Raw genomic sequence first — 19,565 nt, forward strand, 5'->3', positions numbered from 1 at the left:
TGACTTTAACACCAGATCACGTTTGCTGGGTGTACTTACCACGTGCACGGAAAGACCTGTTGCCGTTCAGGTCAGCACATTCCAAGAATGTTAAACGGGCTATCGGAACCTATTGCCTGCAGGGCGCCTTGTCTAAGTCTTGCGCTCACCTGGTGCACGAGAGCCTCAATAATCAGGTAATTAGGATGACGAAGGCTGGTTTTCCTGCTTCAATCATTGTTGCAATGGCAGAGAAGCTTCTGCGCAAACTGAAAAATAGGACGTGCCGGGATAGTGGCCGTTCTAAGGAAATGAGGCCAGCGGTTCTACCGTATATTCACAGAATTTCCCACAACTTGAAGAACGTGGCGAAACGGTACGGCGTGCCGGTAGTTTTTACCGCCCCATGCAAGTTGGCCTCATTGTGCCCTCAGGTCATGTCCGGAGGGAAGAGGAGAGCGGACTGCGAGAAGCGTCATGCCACTCGTATTGTCAGGTGCCAGACTGGTGTCGTTTACCAGATTCCCCTCACCTGTGGCAGGGTATACATCGGTCAGACAGGCCGATGTCTGAATGAGCGCTTAAGAGAACACCAGCTTTCCATGAAATCAGGGACAGGGTCGAATTTACCCCTGCATTGTGTCGCATGCCCGGATGCTACGCGCAATAACCCTTGCCTGCCTTTGCTGACAGATACAAAAGTTTTGAGGAGGAGCCGTGACCAGGTGGCGCGTGAGTTGGCGGAGGCGTTTTGCATCAAACAGAAGGATAAAGATTGCGTAAGTGACCCTTCTATCAAACTGTATCACAATGAAGACAGGTTTTTGGTTTCATCATGTGTGTGATGTGACAGTTTTGAAACTATAAAAGGAGTGTCGTGTTTTCAAATAAAGTTAGTCGCGAGTCTGCGCTTGTTGTGTTATCTTCTTGTCCTTGTCTTTTTGTGCGCAGTACCCCCCCTTGTATTCACCATGATTGACCGACTAGCCCAACAACGTACGCTCTTAAAGTATAGAGGGAAGTTGGGAGACATCCAATGGCGCTCCTTGGTAGGTGGGTGTAGTCGGAGAGTATTCAAGAACACTCTAAACACAAATATCCCTATATGGGAGTAAAAAACCGCCCAGGCTTAGCTTGGTTAAGCCAAGAATGCGTTGCATATTGCGCAGTCTTTTTGCGCGAGGTATTGCTTGGCGGCACTCGATTTTCTCACCAGCTTTTCCTCCGTGACGTATGGATGGATGGATGGATGGATAGGAGCGCCCCCTTTAAAACTGGGCGGTGGCAACCGCCATCATGCTCAGCCGTCCGTTTCTGTTTTTTTTTGTTTTTTTCTTTGTTTTTTCTTTGTTTTTTTTTACTGTGTTTGCAATTCTCACCAAGAATCGCCATCATCTTTACCTACGGTTTTTCCTCCGGCTGTCGTGACGTCACGTCACGTGGTTTGGTGGCTGCCCGGCCGCGCCCAAGGGCTGAACTGAGTGATTGCAATATGCTACGCATAAAAGGAAGTATGCTGTCTCGTCCGCACTCCCTTGTATAAAAGGGAGTACGCTCACTCCCTTTCCACTTCTTTCTGTTCAGTGTGAACGAAGCGGCAAATCCTCTTCACGGGAGGCTCTCCAGCCAGTCGCGTAGACAGATTCTCATGACGTCGTGGTCAATCCCCTTTGACCTGCTATCGAGAAATCGCATGGGGTGGTAGCTGAAAGAAGAATAATAACGGCTTAATCGGTTTAACTGCGGCTTCATGGCAATCGGTCGACCACACTGGCTGGGGGATCTCCTTTGAGGGGTATCTGCTGATTCTTTCTTGAGTTATATCTGACTATAGATAGCTTACCTAAACTGAGCAACAAAAGCAGACTACCAGTGCGTTCAAACGCGCCGTTCCAGTCCAGCTCCGAAGAGGCACACGACGCCAAACTTCATCAGTGTTCGAATTTCATCTCTGATTACGCATACCGCGCTAAAGCAGTAGCTGCTTCACTCGTGTATGAATGTGGCCGTATGCCATTCTGCATTTCGCCAATGTAGGGAAACTCAATTTACGCATGCTTAGTTCTACCCAGCCTACCTGGACTTCAGCAACGAGCGCCATCTTTCGGCCGTCACTAGCGAATACCGAGTAACTAAATTCGAATATTACGAATATTTAACTTTAAGAAAACTATGGGGCCCCGATACATCCTATGCAAGCATAATGATTATCATGGTTGACTCTTCCTATTTTCCGGAAAACTTGGCCAATAACAGTTATGGGCCCACTTAACTAGGCTTAAGAGGGCAATGTGGTAGTGGTGTGCCCAGAATCTATTGGCGGGGATGGAAGTTGATGAAGACAACGACATCCAAAGCAGATCACGAGGGATTGGCAGTTAAACACACCGAATATGCGGCTGCGGTAATAGCGTAGGAGCCTAATGCATGGCCGGCGAAACTGATCTGTCCACGCCGCCGCGGGTTCTAAACCTACTCGCGGCCCTAAAGAATTTTATTACGACCTCCGCCCACGTGACACTAGACGCGCCTGCTACGCTCGCCCTCTCTAGTAGCTCCTGCGGTGGTGACGGATTTTGAAATTTGGCGCCATCATGTGATCGGTTTCTTGGGGTCAAGTGAACTTGATAACGTCATGTAACTCTATCGAACCAACATTTAATTTCATGACAGAGAACGCCAGGGTATTGCCTCGGATACAGCTCAAATGTCATCTCAAATAAATGCTTTCTCTGCACACATCAGCTCTTTCTGCGGGCCGTAGGAAAGCAATAGGATGTACCGAACATTCGAAATTCCCACGTTTCTTTTTACTGTTCAACGCTACGCGGTGGGTGGTGAAGACCGTGCCAATTAGAAGCGTTTGTGCCGACTTCCTGCGCTCGTGGTGTAAAGAACTATAGACACCTAATTTAATTTGCGTCTTTTATCTTCTAAATCATGAATACATTGATCACCGCGTGGTAGTCTCTTAGGACCACTAAATAATTTTGAATTGAATTTTTTCTCTCGTGCTGTTTTCGTTTTATCAAGCGAACCATGGCATGACGTGTAGTCGTACTTTAAGTCACGTGATGCAGGATGGAAACGGCAATATAAACGCTGGTACTAGTTTTAAAAAACTAGCTACACTTAAACAAGCCTGCTTCAAGAGCTGGAACGGCAAAAAACGACGTATCACGAGTTATATTGCCCTTTTTTACTTGCCTCACGTGACCCTTAAGACCAACTACATGCCTCAGCTAACGTTGGGTTCAAAAAACCAAAACCAAAACAGCGTCAAGAAGAAATTCAATTACAAACTATTTAGCATTTGTAAGTGAATATCACGGGATGATCCGTGTGTATTAATGTCTAACGCTTCGTTTGAAATAAGATGCATAGTTTATGGTTTACAAGGGGGTTTGACGTCCCGATGCGACTCAGGCTATGAGAGACGCCGTAGTTGAGGGCTCCGGAAATTTCGACCACCTGGGGTTCTTTAACGTGCACTGACATCGCACAGTACACGGGCCTCCAGAATGTCGCCTCCACATTTGATATAAGAAAAAAACACGCAAGGAAATGTTTCGTGTCTATAGTACTTTAACGAATTTCACCACTGTTTGATTTCCATTTCTTAACATCATGTTCAGGATTTTACTAATACGTACGTTAATATCCGGTCCATTGATTGCGAAATTGCAAAAGAAAGCAGGCGTGGTGAAAAAATAAAAAGGCAGAGATCGCAAGCGAAAATACGTATGTTAAGGGATAACGTCAAAGACAGCAGTTGGCTACACCAGGCCACTGAAATGAAATTTTCTATAGCGACTAACAAACCAGCAGATTGAGCGCGGCTGTATGTGGCTGCCCTGCGCCATATACGTATAGGCTGCAAGCAGCCTGCAGCAAGTGAAGGCCTATGAAAAAGCAGCATAAGGCTATCTCTGTCAGAGCGACGCCCACAGCTACGATAAGAAACAGCTGGCAGCCGGTAACTGCCTCAGTGTATAAACATAACAGACCACAGTATAGAAAGAACAAAGGCGTACACACGGCACTGTTAACTAATTTCACTTCATTCGGCAAAAACATCAATGCAGGCTATAAGCGTTTAGTGCCTCGATTAAGTGAGCGAAATCTCTACAGGAAATATTGTTTTGGGGTTACCATAAAATTACCTTCCTGACCAGGAGTGAAATACTGTAGTTAGCGATGTTTCTTTTAGAATAAAAACGTGTTGACTTGCCAGATTTTTATTCTCTTTTCCGAAACAACCACTGGCTAAATGCCGTCTGAACGGTCCAGTCCATGTAAGAATAAGTACTCAGGTATAGGAGGTTGCGAATAGCACTTTTTCAAAAACATAATCTAATACAAATAGGGTAGTTTTACAACTGAATCGGATACAAATGGCGTAGTGAGAAACATAATTTAATGCGACTCGAACAGCAAAAGAACCATACCGAACGTGTATCGAATATATCAGTTCGTATTTTCTATATTCGTATATATTCATGCGATATAGCGAAGAGAATTGCGATATCGCTAAAAGTCATGACATTAAAGCTGTAGCTGATGAAAGAATCTTCACTGACCTCCGCGGCAGGACGCGCAATATGATGCTGGTGTATTCAAGATATAACCGCCGCGCCGCGGTGGCTCAGTGGTTACGGCGCTCGGCTGCTGACCCGAAAGACGCGGGTTCGATCCCTGCCGCTGCGGCCGAATTTCGATAAAGACGAAATTCTAAAGGCCCGTGTTCTGTGCGATGTCAGTGTACGTTAAAGAGCCCCAGGTGGACGACATTTGCGTCCCTCATAGCCTGCGTTTCTTTTGGACGTTAAGCCCCAACAAACCAATGAACCAATCAAGATATAACCGTCATGTCAGGCACGCTGGAAAATTACCATCTGCTACTGATGACGACAGCTAGGAGGCTGTAGCGCCATATCGAAATTGATGAGAAAGACGCGAATTTAAGCCATGGCTTCTGACGTACCGAGAAATTCTGGACCAGCGCTTTTTCTCAACGGTAAGTCGTTATTGAACGAAATGTTTTCGGAAACCATAAGATTGAAGGATAACAATCAATATACAAGTGCTTGCCCCCCCTCCCCCCCCCCCCCCCCCCCCCCCCACCCCCCCCCTCTGCGACGTTGGTAGTTTCCTGTATTTATTTACAAAGGTGCACCTCATTGGGTGTCTACGGCCGGCTTAGATGATCGGTGCGAACACCGGACCAATTTTAAATGCACGATTTCGCGAATCAATATGTTCATAACAGCATTTTACAATATTCCATAGTTACCTCAATTGCTGTCAAAAACACAGCCCATTGATTTTCTATGGCACTCTTTACTCGATGCTAGCGCAGGACGAACTTTAAAGCAAGACGTGTGTGGCATGAAAGCGGAATTAGATAAATCTGGATTTGAACCTGCCGCGTTGACCAATCCTGAGCCTGTCGAAAAATATTCCGGCGTGCTTTATTCGACCTTCATGTCAATTATTGTCAAACAATTCGAAAAGTTCAGAAAGGATTCTATTTCTCCAGGTTAATTTCAATAATGCAATGTTTAATGATCGACTGTTTTGGAGTATTCGACTCGCTGTGGAAAAAATTTGCAATATTCTCACATTCATATTCCTGATCATTAGGGCAGGGTTCTATTTCGGCGGCATATGGACTCGGAGCTTGCTTATTCCGACAGAGCAGGACGACAGCAGCACAGCGACGCCGCTCTTGTGAAACCAGCTGAATTTCCCACAAAAAGGACGCCAAAGGCTTGTGAAACCACACGCAAATAAAACGATAAAATAAAAACATCAGTCGAAATCACGGGGTTATATGAAAGCTGGATGCAGTCTGTTGTATCCTGCGAACATCTGGCGCGCATGGACATATCTTTTGCCTCTCAGAATTTATAAAGCTGCCTCCCGACTGAGTAGGCGTCGTATTGTGGGGCCTGCGAATGTTATTGCAGCAACTGTAACCGCACGTGATGCGGTGCAATGATTATTCCATCACGCACTTGTGGCCATCTGGCTGGCGTAAAGGTTTTCACTAACACTGTAACCAATTTTAATTGGTTGCTGAGCGACAAGAACGCTTTTTTCGGCATAGCGCTGCCAGCGGTATGTTGCATTCAAATACACTTAAGATGCACTGATAGTAGGCTGATTAACTTTCAACAAGTAAACTTCTAACTATTACTGTTCGCATCTTCATTTAATGAGAGGTCTGCTGTCTATAACAGTCGTATTGCTTTTTCGCAAGTGCACAATTCTGTTATTCGCGCCAGCTCAACAGACTACTTCAGAAGGCTAGACACCGTCACCTCGCTCTCGTAAATCCATTAGCAAATGCAAGAAACTTGCGAGATGTAGGGGCGAAGCTTTCTCGCAACCATCCCCTCATAAAAATTCCTTCAGATAGTCTATAGACAGTCCATACCTTTGTGTCTTATAAAGTCTATAGACTTTGTAGAGAGAAATCCTATAGACTATAGCCTATAGGCAATACATCGTCCCATAGACGGTCTACAGAAAATCAGTAGATTTATGGCCACATACTTTTAGCAGACATTTTTCTATAGACAGTCTATAGACTATGAAACGACAAATGGGAATATCTATGGGAAAGCAACAGAGTCTACATCAAGTCTACCGACAGTCTATGGACCATTTTTGCAGTGGTCATCTCTGAAGCCTAGCTGGTACAGAACAGTGGAGTTTTCTTCGCTGAGAAGCGCGCAGTATAGAAGCTCTACAGAAATGCTACGTTGGCTTTGCGCACGAAGAGCGATCCGTTTATTTTCTTATTCTTTGATATGCTCAAAACATTGCGCCCTCACAAGTCGGAGAAGCTAAAAGTACAAAATTGCAGATCTATGAAAATGGAAGACGGGTTGGTAATGGCAGAGCGTTTGCCGCTCATGAGAAAATAATCTTTTTATTAAACCACTTAAATCCCCTCCCCCCTTCTACGCGCATTTGTTTGCTTCGTCAGTAAAGTTCAACAAATGCACACATGAAAGTGGGAGCACTTCCTTCATGAGTTTTGCAACAATTCTGTCTTGTTAAATGAGAATTACTCTCATTAAGAAAAAACTAGATTAAAACATAATCTTGTACGAAGAGCTGCTGCAGGCGAAGATTTTGAAGGCTGGCTCCAGTTCGCAACTGTTATTCACGTAGAACTAGCTAGAAAGGGGCTAATAAAGATTTGTTGCCCGGTGCCTGACAATACACTAAAGGAGCTTGTAAAAAAGGACATGCCAATAGAGGGTGCTGTCATCCGTCTCGTTTGAGAGCGGAAGTTTTTCGCGTTGCTTTTTTTTTCGTATTTTTCAAGCTTGTGATTGTATTGGTTTAGGTTAATGGGGGCTTAAAGTCCCAGAGCAACTCCGGCTATGAGGGACTGCTGAAATTTCGACCACCTAGGGTTATTTGACGTGCACTGACATCGCACAGTACACGGGCCTCTAGAATTTCGCCTCCATCGAAATTCGACCGCCGCGGCCGGGATCGAACCCTCGTCTTTCAGGTGAGCATGTGCATGGATTGATATGGGGCGTTTAACGTCTTGAGGTGACGCATAAGCTATTTGGGACACTGTGGCTTATATGCCGCTTCAGGACGTTCAACGCCACCTATCAATAAGGACACATGCCGCCGCGGTGGCTTCTATTGGTATGTGGAGTTTATTAACGCCCCTTAGCGACACTTAAGCTATGCACGCTATGGAAAATAATTCGAATTAACTTAGGCCACCTGGGTTTCTTTTAAACCCGCACTTAGTGTAAGTAGCTTGCTGCTCAAATTAATAATTATTATAGTAAAGATATTCATCTCGATCAGGACGTGATTATAGAACCCAAGAGAAGTGATGCGCCGCCAGAAACTGATCAAGCCGGTGCTTCGTAGCGAGAGTAGTATATGCAGCAATTAGCAAGTCTTTTCATCGTGAATTCGTCAGTTCTGCAATTACGACAAACAACCAGCGAATACTAAAAAGGGCGCTGTTGCTACGAGCTCGAGTCTTAAACGACTAGAAGAAATTTCTGTCGTGACTTTAGAAATTTTGTCTCATGTTTCTACTCCACCTGATCTCAGACCTCGAGCACGTAGCGGACTGTACAGTAAAGAAAACAAAAGTATACAAACGGAGCCGAACCGAAAAAAGAAAAAGAATGAAAAAAAAATTCTAAACAGAAGTTTACGAGTTTTTAATGAAAATGTTCAGCGCCTGCTTGCGCTTGGGAAAGAGGGAACTACAAGCAGTACTGACTGTTACAGGCGCCCGAGTCAGATGGTCCAGCGCCGAAAAACCCTAGCTCTCCGTATGCTGGCCTCCCTCGCGTCGCCAGCCCGGCGGGATGAAAGCGGCCAGTCGTTCCTGTGCTTGAATATAGGCTACCGGGAGAAATTTACTGGTCAATGCAGACTCCGTTAAGCTGCCTCTCTTGCCCCTGGTCCTCAATATCTCACTAGAACCAGACTCCTTTAGTGTTTTTTTTTTCCTAGTCACGAAGCTTCGCAGGAAGTATGAGGTTTCACGAGCCAGATTAGCTAAAAGTCATTTGATGGAACAGATATTTCCTGGAAATGCGTTTCAAAATTCAAACATGCAAATGAAGGTTTTGCGAGCCATTTGCGCTCTGCAATATAGGGCGGCATGAAAACAAAAATCTCTGCCGCATTCATTAGCACGTCAAAATTTTATCAACTATCCCCCATCAGAGTTCAAGTTGAAGCAATACCGACTATGCCCAAATATTGCGTACCCGCCGCGGTGGCTGAGGGGTTTGGACGTTCGGTTACTAAGTCGGAGTTCCTGAGTTCGAACCCGGCCGCGGCAGCCACGCTTCGATGGAGGCGAAACGCAAAGGCACCCGTGTGCTGTGCGATGTCGGTGCGCGTTGAAGAGCCCCAGGTGGCCGAAATTACTCCAGAGACCTCCACTACGGCACCTCTTTCTCTCTTTCTTCTTTCACTCCCACCCTACTCCCTTCCCTTACGGCGCGGTTCAGGTGTCCGCCGAGATTTGAGACAATTATTGCGCCATTTTGCTTCTTCTAAAACGAATTTTTTCCCAAACACTGCTTTTTACAGCTGTATCGCGGCTCTTCCACATGCATGTGTTTTCTCATGTCCAAAATTCTCGAACAAAATTTTTGAAAATTAAAAAATTGTACGATACTCTTGTGGCAATGTTGAACGTAATGGTACATTCTTCTGATATGTATCAAAATCTTTCTTTTTGAGTTTTTCCATCAATCATCGCATCAGGTAGTTACAACTGCCATATAAAGCCAATGGAGAACACTTTTGATGATAGGGAAAACGGTAATAAAAAAAAATGTAAGACTGCCGTAGCGCCATTCGCATATATATGTATTGTTACAGTGCAATCTTACCTGATATTAAAAAAACTGCCTTCATAAACTGTTTCCCGCTCGAAAATGCTTTTGTGCAGCATTGTTGGGTATGAGAACGAAATTAAGACGTGTTCTGTAGAAACAGTGTAAACGTGAAGCTGCTGTCAGAAAGCCATGGGTGCAATTTTGCTGCATCGTGAAAATGCCGCGGTGGCTGAGGGTGCTCGGCTACTGATCCGGAGTTTCCGGTTTCCAACCCTTATACCTCCATGTGATTCCACTCGATAGGTGCCAATATTTAACGCACAGGTAGCAAACTCCACGTGGAAATCAACGCTCAAGCTTTCTCTCTTTCCAGACCTTCTTCCGGACAGTCCACTACTGCACAAGGCTCTCCTCGGTGTGAGGTCAGTGTTCACGCAGCTTCCATCCGACGAGATGATGGAAAGGATGACACCCATCATTAATCACCGCAGAGCAAATCCAGACGTGAGTAACAGTGTTTGTTTTTTATTTATTTCATACTGCCGGTCCTGTTACAGATCGAAGCAGAGCAAATGCAGATGTAAATATTACAGATCCAAGGGCAGCAAGTAAAAAGAGCAACTAAAAAAGAAAACATGTAGTATGACTATGCGCTGACAGTAAATGTGTCGGCTAACTACACTCGCTTATGGTACGCAGGAAAAAGGAAAATTTAAATGTGTCAGTTCTAGCTAAGTACAGTGTAAGTGAACCGGGATGATAGTGACGTGTCATGCGTGTAGCTAAAAGTGTTATAAGTACGGCCCAGGGCCAAGCGCCAATTTGTTACTTATGAGCAAGAAAACAAATTCTCGTCGAACATTTTTTCTTGCCTCATGAGGTTGAATACAGTTAGATTTCGTCGGAGAATGAAACGTTGAAAATTTAAAACAAATGAATGTCATGGCTTTTCTTTGGATTCTTTCAAATTTATTAATATTGTTTTTAGTATTAGGATCCCATACCACGCATGCGTATTTGAGCTTAGGCCCGCTTAGTGAGTTATACAGTTGAACCCGAGCGCACCTTTGGAAAGTTTATTTCGTGAAAAATAGTTTACGAAAGCCGGACGAGCAGACTTTTTCCACATGCGAATTCCAGGAGAGATTCTTAGTTAATGTAGAGCCTACGTATTTAAAGCTGGAGACTTCATGTAATGGTGATTGTCCGATGTGATACGTGTGATCAAATATATTTTTTTACAATGCATGCAACGGAAGTTTGTTTTTTCTTTGTTTAGGGCCTCGTCACCGGATTCCAGCTTGAATCGAATCCGCGCAACCGTAATCAATCTTATATTGCCATAGACATAGAAGTTATGTTGGCAGGACCTTTTTATTTCAATTTTGCAGGGGTCAGGCATTTCTCTGATTTCTATTTTCCTTTGCTTTCTGTCGTGCAAACACAAGTACGTCAAAAAGTTCATGCCCGAACTTTTCAGTGTTCTGTTAAGAGTAAAAACACAGAACATGAACAATACCAAAGGCTGAGAGCAGCATCATAGATGTCACACAAAGCACCCCACAAATTGTTTCAAACTGTATAGTAAATGAAGGCTCCCTTGACAACCTCTCATGACAACCTCTCTTAATGCGTAGGCAAAACATACATCCCCAAAGCACATGGCGTTTAAATTCTCTACCCCACTCCTTTCAAACAGCCCCAAAAGGAAGATGTGCTTCAGTTGCTGCTGAACTCTGAACGGGACGAGGCCAGCGGAAACGGAAAAAATGAAGGCAAGTATCACTGTACCTCTTTTCATTTGAAAATCAAATTACGTTCGTTCTGAAATCATCGCTTTCTTTTTATAACAATGGTATCCAAAACAGGAAACGCCAACAAAAATAACTACTTCTAGTCAGATTGTAAGGCTCCACTTGAAAAAAAAATTAGGCAGTGGCTTAGCTCTGGTTAAGCGTGGATATAAAAGCGAAAAGCTTCAGTTATGCTTGGTTTAACGTCATGACTGTCGCAGTTCGCGCACAATGCACTGGGAGCACCACGATAACGGTGCAGGCGCTCCGCCGTTCACACACTGCCTGTACGGAGGCGGAGGAGGAGACGGAAATCGACGCGATTAAAACTGCCCGCAGGAATGCGAAGAGGAGGGTTGCCGGCTGCGACGCGGTCAACACGCGGCTGCAACGAAAGGTCAAACGGTGGGCTAGGAGGCGAAGCGCGCAGTTGTAGCGACAGCGAGGAGGCGACGCCCATGCGCAGTAGCGCGCGGCTGCGCGGAAAGCTCAGGCGACGGAGTCGGCGGCGGCAGCGGCGAGGAGCGACCACCTGCGCGGCGCGTGACGTCACTCGGTTTTGCGCATGCGCATAACTCACCAGTCCGGCTCACGCGACGCTCGGCTCTGACCGGCGTAGTGAAGCTTTTCGCTTCAAAAAATGTATATTGAACCTGTATCCGCTAGGTATTCCTTTAGGCGAACGGCAAATATTAATTTAAATCGAGACCTCACACGTCACAGGTGATGTGGGCAAATCGGCAAACCTCTCTCCCACTGGCCAGTAAGCGAAAAAGGGCGAGGAGAGAGAAACTGGGGCGCAAGGTTTGGCAAAAGTGAGCTCAAACACATAGAGCAATGGGAATAAGTCACAAGTTCCGTCGATTAGTATGTTTCAATAATCAATAACTTCGTTATTACGCACGCTCTCGAAGCACCTCCGAAAAAGAAACGTGTGCTCGGTTTACGCATCGAACGCGTTTTATTGAAGAATATAACTATATCATGTTCGTGAAAGTCCCTGAGTGTCACATGTGTCAGATTGGTAAATACTTCATGCTTTTTTCTCCAGAAATTGAAATAATAATTCTCCATAAACAATAAATTGAAAATGCCCTTTATTGAAGCTTTCATCAAGTGTGAAAAAAGCAACATAAAAAAGTAGAGAGAGGGATCCTGGATCAGCGCCTCTTTGCCAGGGTTCACGCCGATTCGAGATAAATGAAAAAGAGGAATACTCCAAAGGAAAAATTAAACTGAAAATTAAAGCCGTCGAAAACAGATCTTAAAAGAAGAGGAAACAAAAGGCACATCGCAGTCAAAGTCACAGTCAAAGACAGACACACACAGCACAGCGTGCAGTCACCGAAAGGAAAAAAATGAGAAAACCAATGTCACAGTATAGTCATAGTGTCAGCAACAATCAAGACAAAGCACAGAGTGCAGGCCACGACGAAAGTCAGAGAAGTTAAAACACAATCGACACGACCCAAGAAAAACCAGTCACAATACAGTCAAGGTCACAGTCGCAGAGTCAGAGCACACTATACAGGCCCCGACTAAAGCGCCCATTCTCAACAAAGGAGCACGGAGCTCTCCTCTGTGCATAACTTGGGGAAGAGAAATGAGACGAAAGATACAAATCAACGTGGATAATTAGGAATTGTGGTACTTATGAGGTGAACCTTAGTCCGCGGCTTTCAGTTATTGCGCGTCCATTCGTAACATTGTAACGAGTATTTGTGAGTAGATTCAAAATGAGACCGCAGTGCCACCAGGCAGTCATAAGTGTTCAGTCGTGTATTTCACTTTAGTGGCGAATTTTTGCGCATCTCCACGCATCTGGCGCAACAGAAAAGCCCGGTTGATTCGTGCAGTGTTTTCGCTGGCCACTTATTTGTATTTCTTGAAAGCATCAGTGAATTAAATTAATTCAGCTTGGATAAGGGCTTCTCAGGTGGACTTATTATCGTACTGATGTGAACTTAGCCTCTCGGAGCAGTACGCATATACCAGAGTACAAAATGATCCTCGATTTATTCATCGAGAGCGCGAAAAACTCCGAATGCAGCAATCCCAATTTGAGCGAGATTTTGAGGAGGCTACGGCGCGCAGCACTGAGAAAGTTATTGCAATACCTTCTCAAGACAAATCAGAATCATAAGTCCATTCAATTCGTCTTATTGAAAACATTCTAATATAAATGCGATGGGTATCTTAAGTCGAACAAATATGGGACAGGGCTCACTGCGGTATGAAAGAAGCACATTTCGGCGCCTACAGTCAAGGTCTATGTTCTCTAAAGTACAGAAAAGCTACATATATCACCTACAACATATTTCGCTTAACTGATATCTGTGATGCAGGAATCTAGAACACGTAGTCGTTTATTCCGCCGATATTTCATCACTTCGCAACATGTCCAACAGTCTGGAACCAAAGTTTTCAAAATTGAAAATTTTTAGGTGCTCTTATCGAAATATTAAAGGTAATGGTTCATCCTTGTGATGCGTAGCAAAATCTTTATTTTAAAGTGTTTACATCGATCGCATCAAACAGTTGAGACTGCCATAGAAAGCGAATGGGAACGCTTTTGACGATAGCAGAAACGTTAATAGAAAAAATAATTACAAGACTGCTGTCTGGTGATCTGCTGCTATATTGATTGTTATAGACAAATCTTACATTATATGAAAAAAAAATCGCGTTCATAAAAGGTTTTCCACTCAAAAATGCTTTTGTCCAGAATTGTTAGGTATGGGCTTCACGGAGCCCATTTCACAAGATGTTACCTTCGCTCGGCAGGTCGACAGTTATCCAAAACCCTCACGTCGCACCCGCTTGCTCTGAGAACGGCATCCAACACCTGCATCTTTGTAATTGCTAGGTAAGACAAATTTTTATTTAGGTGTCGAACGCTGTTTTTTTTTAGAGACTGACTTTTTTACGCCACGAAACGAGGCGATTTTGTCAGTCGATCCGTCAAGTGCGCCTTACTGCTACGCCACAGTTACTTAAACAAGGTCTATTTCAAGGTATGCCCATTGTTTTTAATATCGCTTTTCGAGCTGACGCATAGCGGCTACATTCTGCGAAAAAAAGCACACTTCATTCAGAAAAACGCTAAGTAACCTTCGAGCATGCCGGACATAAGGCTGTAAAGCAGGAGGGTAAATTTGGTCAGGAATGTCCGCTTTCATTTTAGTTCTCCGGCCTAGGCACAAGCCGAAAGCCAATGGGCTTTTCGGCTTAACTCCAGTTTACTGAAAATAAAATCGATTGTTTTAGGGGACCTGAAGCCCTGATTTTCATGGAGAAGTTGTCTGAATTCTTGTTTTCCAGTGGCTTTAAAGGTGCACTGAAGAGGAATCTGAACTTGTCTTTTTGCCGCGGGAACTCGATCTACACGTTCTGAGCATTCTTAGAAACTTCGAGTTATTGCCCGGTGTGGCTGATTTTCCTAATTAAATCGAATTAACGTCCCGCTCCCGCCTTTTGTTTTTAATTCTCCCTCGTACGGTGGGCGGAGTTGACCAACGCGTGGAGTGCCTTGCAGCCAGCTCCGTGGAGGCTTTGCTTTCGCCTTATTTAGTTTTTTAGGTTTCCGTGAATAAATAGTTTCATTCGCAGATAATACAGCCGCAAAGTAAGCCCGCAGAAATAAAAATACGCGCGGACTATTTGATACTGCGGACTACTACGTATTACTCCGCCGATGGCAGAGCGGCAAGCCGCCGCGGGACTGGCTGAAAGGCACTCAACGCGTTGGTCGACTCCGCCCATCGTACGAGGGAGAATTAAAAAAAAAAGGCGGGAGCCGGACGTTAATTCAATTTAATTAGGGAAATCGGCCCCACAGGGCAATAAGTCGCGGTTTCTAAGAATGCTGGGAACGTGTAGATCGAGTTCCCGCGGGAAAAAGACGAGTTCAGATTCCTCTTCAGTGCACCTTTAAGCTTAAATTTACTCTCGCTTAATAAGAACACCTCATGTCTCAACCAATGAGAGCCCAGCGCTCTTAACATCATAAGCCAATCAGAGCACAGCGCTTCCTACTGATGTCGTGTCTCTTTCCTGCGCCCCATATAGATACATTTCATCCCTGTCCCAGGCATGCCCACATCTTTAACTTCTTTCGGTTAAGGCGCATTGTAATGAATACCAGTTTGTGCAAACGTGGCACTAAGGTATCTAGATGCGATATGCTGTACAGTATGAACCATGCCAAATTCATCTGTGAGCTTCAGAGAAATGCTAGTAGAGAATTTTGTAACCTGCCGGTGACGGCCATCCGGCAGTCAGGAAGAGAGCGAAATACTGCGAAAAAGCAACACTTTCTTGGGGTGCCTTGCGCCAGCAAACAAATAAACAACTCGGTTGCGGCAACAGCAACAAAAGTTTACGACGGTCGTCGAAGAACCTACTCTCCGCCGCTCTCGACCGTGCTGAAGTTAAAGCTGGCGAAAAACCTCTTTAAACTACCGAAACTTTTGAATTTATTGAGTTTTGTTTACTTTTTATTTTCGAGAAATTTCAAATGAGACTTGAGGGAGAGAAATATACAACGAACATAGGAACATAAGATTCCAACATCGCAACTAGCACTGCAGAACAATGATCACGCAAAAGTGATTTTTACGCTTTTCGATTATGGGCGCAGTCAAAACCCTTCGCTGCTTGACTGTTGCAATCTTGCTACATTGCAAGAGCTATTTCACAAACACCAACTAGCCCAACTCGCTTTAGGTAAGATGATTAGCATGGCCTCAGTCATGTGTTTTCCTAAGGAGGCGCTCGTCATTTTGCAATCGTAGCATCGACGCCGTAGCTTCACCGCTGGCCTTCACTTCCTATTTACTCGCCGAGCATCCGGACATCCAGGACAAAGTTCGAGCCGAGATCCAGGCTGTAATCAAGAAAGATGTGAGTTCTTCACCACCGATTACAGTTTTTTTTAATCTTTTAAAGCGGTGAGATAGTGGAAGATGTTCTGTCATTTTGGTATAGCTTACGATATAGGAATCGAAAACTGCCGTCTTCTCTTATTAGCTAAAGAATATGTAAATCAGGGGCAATAACTCAATCAACTCATTCTGTTCTTCAATGTTTTTTTTTAACTCTTTACCACTGCTCAGCCCTTCCTTAGTACGTCACTTAGCAAGCAGCAATGTTTACTTAGCTGCTGCAGCTAAACCGAAAGGAGGAGGCTAGAAGGAAGCAAGGGCAAAAAGTCTCTGGAAAATGTTACCCTGGCGGACCTGTGCTTCGTGAAAGGGAATGAAGAGTGCGTTTCCCCACTCCATATATGTAGCCGTCACTTCTCACCAAGAATGCGCGAAGGGCCAAGGGTGGTTGTCTGGGTTCACCAAGATTTTTCATTTCTTTGCATACGCAAAAATTTTCGACGAATAACAGTTCTTCGAGCGCTTCCATTGGTACCAAGCAATACGAGTGTTCAAAACAGTCAGAGCGCAGTCATTCGTTTCGCCACAGGCACTAGGATCAACAAGCAAAACCGCTGCTAAACATTACGAGATTTTTTTTTTTGATTAGGCATCTGGAAATCACCTTAAGATTTGAGCACCGAACAAGCTGGAGGGCCATACATGATTTGTTTTCGAAACAGGGCTTCTTCACCGGAGATTGGCTATTCTTTACTCACGATAAGTTCCGGTAACGAACAAACTAAAAGCGTTGAGTGCTTCTCAGTGTGCAGCATAAAAACATCGGCTCGGAGGAAGAACAGGAACCGTGTGTGGGTCTTTTTTCTATCGGCCTCTAGCTCATATTACAAATAAACTGCGTCACTGAGATTAGTTCTGCAAAATAACCCTTTCATTATGCCCACCAGCACATGGCGCCACTCTCAAGCTCTTTTGATTAAAACGGATAAATCACGTGACCTAGTTTTCTAGCAGAGTCCCAAACACGTTCCAATGCCAATTCATCCGAAAGTGAGAAGCAGACAAGCTGCTTGCAGTCTGGACAAAAAGCACATTTCTGCCCACCTGCGGCGATGACTTAGCAGGCAGCAGTTTTTTCACGATAATTTGAAATTTACATTGTCTAACCAATTCTTTGTTTTACGCAGGGTGAATTGACGTACGAAAACATCATGGAACTCACCTACCTCGGTCAAGTACTGTCGGAATCCCTAAGGCTATATCCTTCACTCCCTGGGTGACTGCCTTCACTTCTTTACTACAAGCAAAGGAAACCATTCCTTCGCCTTATCTAAACTTCATCGTGTCACAGAATCTGCATGTTCTCTCTCCTCCCTAACTTTCGCTCTGTGGCCGTCATCTCACTAAACGACAAAGGAATCTCAAAGAGCGCTGAATAGCGGGCGTCTTTCGCACAAAACATGGCAAAAAGCAACCAATATCTTCCTTCCTAAACAATTCCCCACTGTAGCTAAAGGGACACAGAAAACAAATTCAACCTGCCTTTATAAATAGATTCTTCATCATCATCAGCCTGACTACGCCCACTGCAGGGCAAAGACCACTCCCATGCCTCTCCAATTAATACCTTCATTTGCCAGCTGCAGCCACCGTGTCCCAGCAAACTTCTTAATCTCATCCGCCCACCTAACTTTCTGCCGCCCCCTGCTACGCGTGCCCTCTCTTGGAATCCCCTCCGTTACCCTTCAGGGCCACCGGTTATCTCGCCTTCGCATTACACATGCCCTGCCAACGTCTCGCTCCAGCTGTACTATGCAGCACTGTGTCGTGCAAGTGTGATTGCATTCAACTTTAATTATATCACCCAGCGCGTACCCCCTGCACATATGTTAATATGTCAATATGTAAATAGGTTTCTTGTATAGTGTACATTTCCCCTCTATCCTTTCTAACTCTCCCTTCACCTCTTTCACTTCACCTCTCCCGTCTGCCTTCTTCCTCTTTATTTCCGCTGCCCCAGCTCAGGTGCTTCCCGTAGCGATGGCAGATGCCAGCGCTAGCGAAAATCTTTTTCCTTCCTTTTATTTTATGTCTATTAAAACCACACTACTACTACTAAAAAGCCCATTTCTTCCCCTTTATTTCGACAAGTATGTCATTAACCCGCGTTTGTTCCCTGCATGATGCTAAACTGATGCTCAGCAGGACGCGTGGTTGTGCGAGCTGGTTTATAAAAACAGAAAGATGGGTTAGGTATATACGACGCTCACAAGAGAGCGCAAAACGGAACAAGCGTGATCTTTCAACTTAGGTATATTCGAATAAGCAATAATTGAGCGTTCTCGCTTTTCCCACCATCTCATCGCTTGTTGACGCCCCAAATGCGCAACCCATCTTCCTATTGCAGTTGGCTGTTGTCTTCTTCACTCTGCATTTAAGCGGACAGAGGGAACGAATTAATATTTTTTTTTTTCGGAGTAAGTTTCGGTTCCTCGGCTCTCTGTGCTATTTTTAATTTTTGTTGTACAGCAGAAGACGCAGTTATATGTGAAAAAATAGGGTCAAGATGTTTAGGTTCTGAGCACGAAGATGCTAAACCAAGCTGGGGAAGCCATGCCTGGTTGCAGATTCCGTTCCAGATTCCTTTATTCCATAGCTTTGCTGCAGTATAGGTTTTGTGGAGAAACTATGCACGGCAGCAATGACTAAGTTGAGATCGTGGTTAAAGTATCTGATTAGGAAACGAGTCATTTGAATGGGAAGATTGTCGTTCCGACTAGTTCGCATCCTTGCGTTGCGCAAAACAGGATAGCCGTGCAGCTGTCGGTTCTAAGGGCAGTGCGGCATGCAATGTGGGTGATTGGTGAAATGTCCGCAAGTCTGAAGGTACTGCTGCGTGTGTCTGCTGTATGAGCCACAAACGTGGAAAGCTGGCATACAGGCATGCGTGTCTGCTTAAAAAATCAGCTGTTTAAACCCGGAGCGGAAACGCTGTTAAGGTAAGCACACGCCAGACGCTTTTATGCAGCGAACGGCATATACATATGTATTAGAAGCGATCGAGTCGATTTCTACTAGAAGAGAAGCCAGACTGAGGTGTCCTCAGTGTCATTTTATTGCACCTTTTGTTAATCAGGTGAACTGTCATTAAGGCTTCTTGTTCTTTCAGCTCAATACGAAGGATATGCGACGAAGACTACGAACACAACGGAGTACGCATCCTGAAAGGAATGAACGTCTCTGTTCCGACCCTGGTGCTCCACTACGACCCTGAGCTATGGCCGGAGCCGACAAAGTTTGACCCCGAACGGTAACTGTTGCGCGTTGCAAAGTTCAGTCAGCCAAATTCGCGCCGCAGACTCTAAACCGAGGAAAAGCGCTAGGTTCGGGCTCCGCATGCCGTTGATTCAATTTTCCAACGGTGGAAGCCACATGTAGGTTCATCAAGGTCCCTGATACTCTGCGATAAATAGGTGGTCTTACTGTTGAGTGCCTTGACGAAATAAGGTTTGAATTTCAATTATATTTTGTTTTGTCTTTCGCGCCCCTTTTCGGTACCT

General features: G+C 44.8%; 1 protein-coding gene across 1 annotated transcript in view; it reads left to right on the plus strand.

The window, feature by feature from the left end:
• Positions 1 to 19,565, plus strand: part of LOC149346878 (cytochrome P450 3A56-like) — a 48,974-nt gene that overhangs the window by 24,690 nt on the left and 4,719 nt on the right. The window contains exons 7-12 of the mRNA XM_089585463.1: positions 9,703 to 9,833; positions 11,029 to 11,104; positions 13,907 to 13,988; positions 15,916 to 16,024; positions 17,193 to 17,281; positions 19,175 to 19,315. Of these exons, the coding sequence (XP_089441589.1) occupies positions 9,703 to 9,833; positions 11,029 to 11,104; positions 13,907 to 13,988; positions 15,916 to 16,024; positions 17,193 to 17,281; positions 19,175 to 19,315 (628 nt within the window). The remainder of the gene's footprint in view (positions 1 to 9,702; positions 9,834 to 11,028; positions 11,105 to 13,906; positions 13,989 to 15,915; positions 16,025 to 17,192; positions 17,282 to 19,174; positions 19,316 to 19,565) is intronic.

This window comes from Amblyomma mixtum, chromosome 4 (assembly GCF_055824585.1).
Source record: "Amblyomma mixtum isolate Tamu chromosome 4, ASM5582458v1, whole genome shotgun sequence".
NCBI lineage: Eukaryota > Metazoa > Arthropoda > Arachnida > Ixodida > Ixodidae > Amblyomma > Amblyomma mixtum.